The sequence below is a fragment of the Triticum dicoccoides genome, chromosome 1A, assembly GCF_002162155.2.
Source record: "Triticum dicoccoides isolate Atlit2015 ecotype Zavitan chromosome 1A, WEW_v2.0, whole genome shotgun sequence".
Taxonomy (NCBI): Eukaryota; Viridiplantae; Streptophyta; class Magnoliopsida; order Poales; family Poaceae; genus Triticum; species Triticum dicoccoides.
In genome coordinates this window covers 600,203,764-600,208,646 of record NC_041380.1, presented here as the reverse complement: position 1 = coordinate 600,208,646, position 4,883 = coordinate 600,203,764, and the positions used below count along the sequence as shown (strand labels likewise).

Here is a 4,883-nt window from a genome sequence, read left to right as displayed (position 1 = left end):
GGATCTGCGACACTTCATCGTGGGGCCGCTGGATTTGGCTTTTGCCGCCCGCTGGTGGCTGCGCCCAGCAATGGAGTGGTCGGGGAGCATCTCCCGCAGCCCCGGTAAGGGCGCATCACCGCATGCAGGGACAGGTTCGTCCTCTCGGCGCCGCCAACGATTTGCGGGCATGGATTCGTCCGGCCGTCCATCGGGCTCGACGCTCGCGCAGCCGCTCTGTGGCTCGTCGTTGCCGCTCATACAGTGCGACGACTGCACGCGGACAGTGCTGCGGCTTACTTCGGCCGCGCCGAAGCACCCCGTATGGGTGTTCTTCAAATGCGAAAACGACGGGGTACGTGCACTTGGGTAGCTCATTCTTTGGTTCAATTGCGGATCTTCATTTCGAACATGGTCATTCTTTTGTGTAGGAAGATGGATGCTCATTTTGGTTTTGGGAAGGTCAATACATTGATTTATTGATAGAAAGAAACTTAATAGATGTTGATGCACTCCTTAGTAGAATCGAAGGCAATGATGCAGCATGTGCAACTAGAGGGGAAGCGGCGTCTGCTTCTTTTGAACCAAAGATGAAGAATGAAGAATGCAAGATCAAGAATCCGCAGATCAATAATGAATGCATAGAGAAGATATTGCTTCAACTAGTGGGAGGAGTTATGGAAGTTGGAAATCTTCTAAAACGCATACTTGTGGTTCTTGTTTTCTTTGGACTTGCTATTTTAGCAAAGACTTGGTGACGTCTTATATATCCAATGTTGTTGAAAAAGTAAAGAAATGCATTATGTTGGATCAAATTTAGGTTTTCCGGGCCGGGAGTAGCTGCGCCAGACCAGACCCCGCAAAGCCGACCCGTAAAAGAGCATATTCCACAAATATCTTTTTTTACGGATCCGTTATGTGGGGTCTGCATCTGCGGCGGTCCGAGCCAGCCCGCAAAGGCCATTTTCCACGAACCGCAAAGGCGTTTTGCGGGCCGGCTGAATGCGGGGTCTGCTAGAGTTGCTCTAACAAAGTACAAGCCATAGAGACCAGATCAAGTCTTAGCAAGAAGGGGCTTAGCTAGCAAAATGATACAAAATAAAGACAAAAGACTTGCAAAGAGTTGACTCGCTTGATACAATTGCCGGCACCCAAACTTCAACTGTTATTGTTTTGTTCTACACTCTAACATAAACATCTTTCTCCTCACAGAGCAGACCCACAAACAGATACTATATTCCAAATGTTATTGTTTTGTTCGAATGTTTTACCAGAGCTCTGACAAAATAAATGCCAACTTCATTTTCTAATCTAATACCTTAAAAGCATTAGTATTAACACCTGGCGGGACAAAAAATACACTCAAATTTAGTATAATCACTAATTATGTTTAAAAACATATATGTAAAAGATTGCTTCTTAGTTTCAGATACACCAACAAAACTAAAGTTATAATGTCTAATAAAATTAGCAATAAAGGTTTGTGTGCGAGGATCTCCTAGATCCCTTGCATTCCAGAAAATACCTGAATGATAAAAACATGATGTATAAACTATATAGAGCAACTAAAGACCTGACACCAACCGAGATATATGAAATTTTATCACTCCTCTTTATCTACATCATTTTCTTCTTCTTCTTCCGCAAGCAGATCATGGAAGCACATGCAATGTAGGAAACCCAGACCCACCAACCATGCGCACCCATTGGACAATATCACTTTGGCTCGAAACCACCGCCTGCAAGCATGCATATGAAAGAAAAGACTACTGATTAACTAACAAGAGCGCAGAGAAAATAGGTGTGTGTGTATGTATGTACTATCTTTCTCTTGGTTTATTGGTCTTCATTGTATTTCGTGCCAAATTTTGACCATAAATTTAACTAACAAAATATTTATGCATATCATATTATTGAAAATTAAATTTAAATACAAATCCAACAATATATTTTTTGTTGACATGCATTAACATTCTATTATTTAAATCTTTGATCAAAATTTGGCATAAATTATGAAGGGACCAATAAACCAGGACAGAGGTAGTATGTACCATACTTACGTACCAGTTGGAGTCGTTTGGTCTAGGATCGACGTGCTTGGTGACGATCCCGAGCAGATCCGAGTATCTGGTGTGGAAGATCAAGCCGGTGGCCTTGTGGTGTTTGCCTAGTATTCTCTTGTCTAGCTCGAGCAGCACGGGGTACAGCTCCTCTGACAGCTCCTGCTGCCTGTCGTGCAGTTGCACCAACGAGAGCCTCTGGTGACGAACGGACGCAACGCAGCACGAGTGAGTACTTGTATATACGAGGCTTTAATTAATGAGAAAAAGTACGTCTTTGTCTATTTTAGTTTCGTGAGATGATGGAGCATGTAGGTACGTGCCTCGGCAGCAGCCGAGGGGGTCGACGGTGAACCGGCGCCGTGCAAGAGCCGTGGCAGCAGCCGGAGCCGTTGCTCCGCCGGAGATCGCTGGAGCATCCTCGCCGCCGCCTGTAGTCGAAGCGCCGCCGCCATGATCGATCGATGACGATACGTACCCCTTCCTCGCTCCTCGGCTTGTATCGATGGTTTCGAGAACTCTAACGCGTTACGGGCCCAAGTTTAGCACAACGTGGAACCGGAGTCAGACGGCCCATGTCATCGCGTGCAGAGAATTAAAAGGCTATATCTCGCTTACAGCGAGTTTTTCTTCAGTCTTACTGAAGCGTCTACAGCAATCGGTCGGGCTGGCCCATTCGCGTAAATGAAATAAGAGAAGGAAAAAGGCAACGCGCAAGGGGTGGAACCCTGGTCTCCTAAGACGCCCAGCGCTGCGTCCGTTTGGTGTTAAGTAGTAGGAGAGCTACCTACTTAACACGAAACGAGCCAATTTTTCCACTGGGTTTCCGGGATTTTTCTTCAGTTTTTTCTTTTGTTTTTCCACAGGTTTTTCTCTAGGTTTTTTCTATTTCCACAGGTTCTTTTCTTTTCTTTTTTCGTTGTTTTTTCAAAAGTTTCCTTTATTTCTTTCTCGGTTTTCACTAATATTTTCCTTAACTTTTCTTTTCTATCCTTTTTCTTCATTTTTCTTCGGGTTTGTTTCTTTCTTTCTCCTTTATCATCAGTTTTCCCTTCTCTCTCGGATTTCTTTTTCTATACACATTTTTGGTATATATCTAATACCTTTTTCTAAACATGTTTAACATTTTTCAAATGCTTTATTAACATTTTCAAATACCATATTTATATTTTTAGAATACATGGTAAATAATTTTTCTATGCATGTTTAACATTTTTCAAATGCTTGATTATCATTTCTCAGATACTCCCTCCGTCTCAAAATTCTTGTCTTACATTAGTCTAGATACGGATGTGTCTAATACTAAAACGTGACTTGATACATCCGTATTTAGACAAATCTAACGCAAAAATTTTGGGACGGAGGGAGTACAAGTTTAACATTTTTTAATACATGATCAACATTTTTTCTATACATATTTAACTTTCTCAAATGCAAGTTGAACATATTTTTAATACACACATTTAACTTCTTTTCAAATACAAGTTTATTTTTTTACTACACGGTCAATAATTTTCTATACACATTTAACATTTTTTGAAATACAAGTTCTAACTTTTTTAATATATGGTCAACAATTTTTGTATACATATTTAACATTTTTCAAATACATTTTTAACTTTTTTAATACATGGTTAACTTTTTTTAAATACACATTTATTATTTTGCAAGTACAAGTTTAACATTTTTTTATTACATGGTCAATATTGTTTTTCAAAACCTTGATTAACATTTTCCTTAAATACATGATCAACTTTTTCACACATATTGTAGATTTTTTGTATACATTTTTTAATATGAATGGTTAGAATATTTGTAAGTGTAGACAACGTTAAAGAATATATTTGTAATATACTCCTGTATGGTTAGAATATTTGTAGGTGTAGACAAAACTAAAAAAGGATAAAAATGAAATAAAAAGTGAAAAAAATGAGGCAGTGGCCTCCCACACACTGGGTCGTCACATATGCTCGCGCCACTGCAAGTCGTATCAGTTAGTCGCAAGCTTCTCTCACATGAAGGAGATATAGCCGCGCCCCTTCTGAAGAAGTCAAAGGGATGTACCTTTTATTCTTCGCTGCAAGTTTCGAGGTCATCGGGCCACCACGCAAACAGTCCACCAGTTCCTCTAGCCTGTGTCGTTGTTCCTGAGAGCTCCTATAGGGAACCTTATGTCGAAATCACTAATTAAGGAGTACTCGTTGCAAAGAACACTCCATTTCCCAGGTCGCGATAAGTGGCGCACATGTAGCGCGGCACTTGTCGCATAGCGCGGCACTTGTCGCCACCTGAGAGTTTTCTCTTTTTTCGTAGATCGTTTATTCAAAACGTTTTATCTCTTAAACCGTGCGTCCAAATCTCGAACCGCTTTCATCATTGGATTCCTCGCGTCGAGATCTTCAAAACTAGATCCCATGTTGATAGGTTTTGACAAACTTTTTTTTCAAAAAAAAACCGGGCGAAAAAACCGAACCGGGAGCACGGTTTTTTCCCTTACCGAAAGAGGCACGCCCGTGCCACTCGCAAAATCACAACCGTACCTCTCGTGGAAGCAAAACCGTGACTTTCGTGGAAGGAAGAAAAAACAGAAAACACGTTTTTTCTCCGTTTCCGAGAGGCACGGCCGTGACTCTTGCGAAAGCACAACCGTGCCTCTCGCGAAAGCAAAACCGTGACTCTTGCGAAAGAAAAAAAACAGAAAACGCGTATTTTTTCCCCTTTCCGAGTGGCATGGCCGTGACTCTCGCGAAAGCACAACCGTGCCTCTGGCAGAAGCAAAACCGTGACTCGCGAAAAAGAAAAAACAAAAAACGCGTTTTGTTTTTCCTTTTCCAAGAGGCACGG

The 4,883-nt window shown here is 41.5% G+C and overlaps 1 protein-coding gene across 1 annotated transcript; it reads right to left on the bottom strand.

Moving 5' to 3' along the window:
• Window positions 1-1,553: 1,553 nt before the first annotated feature.
• LOC119356957 lies at window positions 1,554-2,494 on the bottom strand. The gene is made up of 3 exons (XM_037623941.1): window positions 2,363-2,494; window positions 2,044-2,237; window positions 1,554-1,718 (listed from the first exon to the last, which is right to left on the bottom strand). Exons 1-3 carry the CDS (start codon window positions 2,492-2,494, stop codon window positions 1,583-1,585), a joined length of 462 nt encoding a protein of 153 aa, XP_037479838.1. The 3' UTR covers window positions 1,554-1,582.
• Between the last annotated feature and the right edge of the window lie 2,389 nt (window positions 2,495-4,883).

Excerpts from the sequence above, each read along its gene's own strand:
- LOC119356957 (XM_037623941.1), bottom strand. The coding sequence starts at position 2,494 with ATGGCGGCGGCGCTTCGACTACAGGCGGCGGCGAGGATGCTCCAGCGA. Across the intron at positions 2,238-2,362 it reads CCCCCTCGGCTGCTGCCGAG|AGGCTCTCGTTGGTGCAACT; the intron begins GCACGTACCTAC and ends GTTCGTCACCAG. Across the intron at positions 1,719-2,043 it reads AGACCAAACGACTCCAACTG|GCGGTGGTTTCGAGCCAAAG; the intron begins GTACGTAAGTAT and ends GCATGCTTGCAG.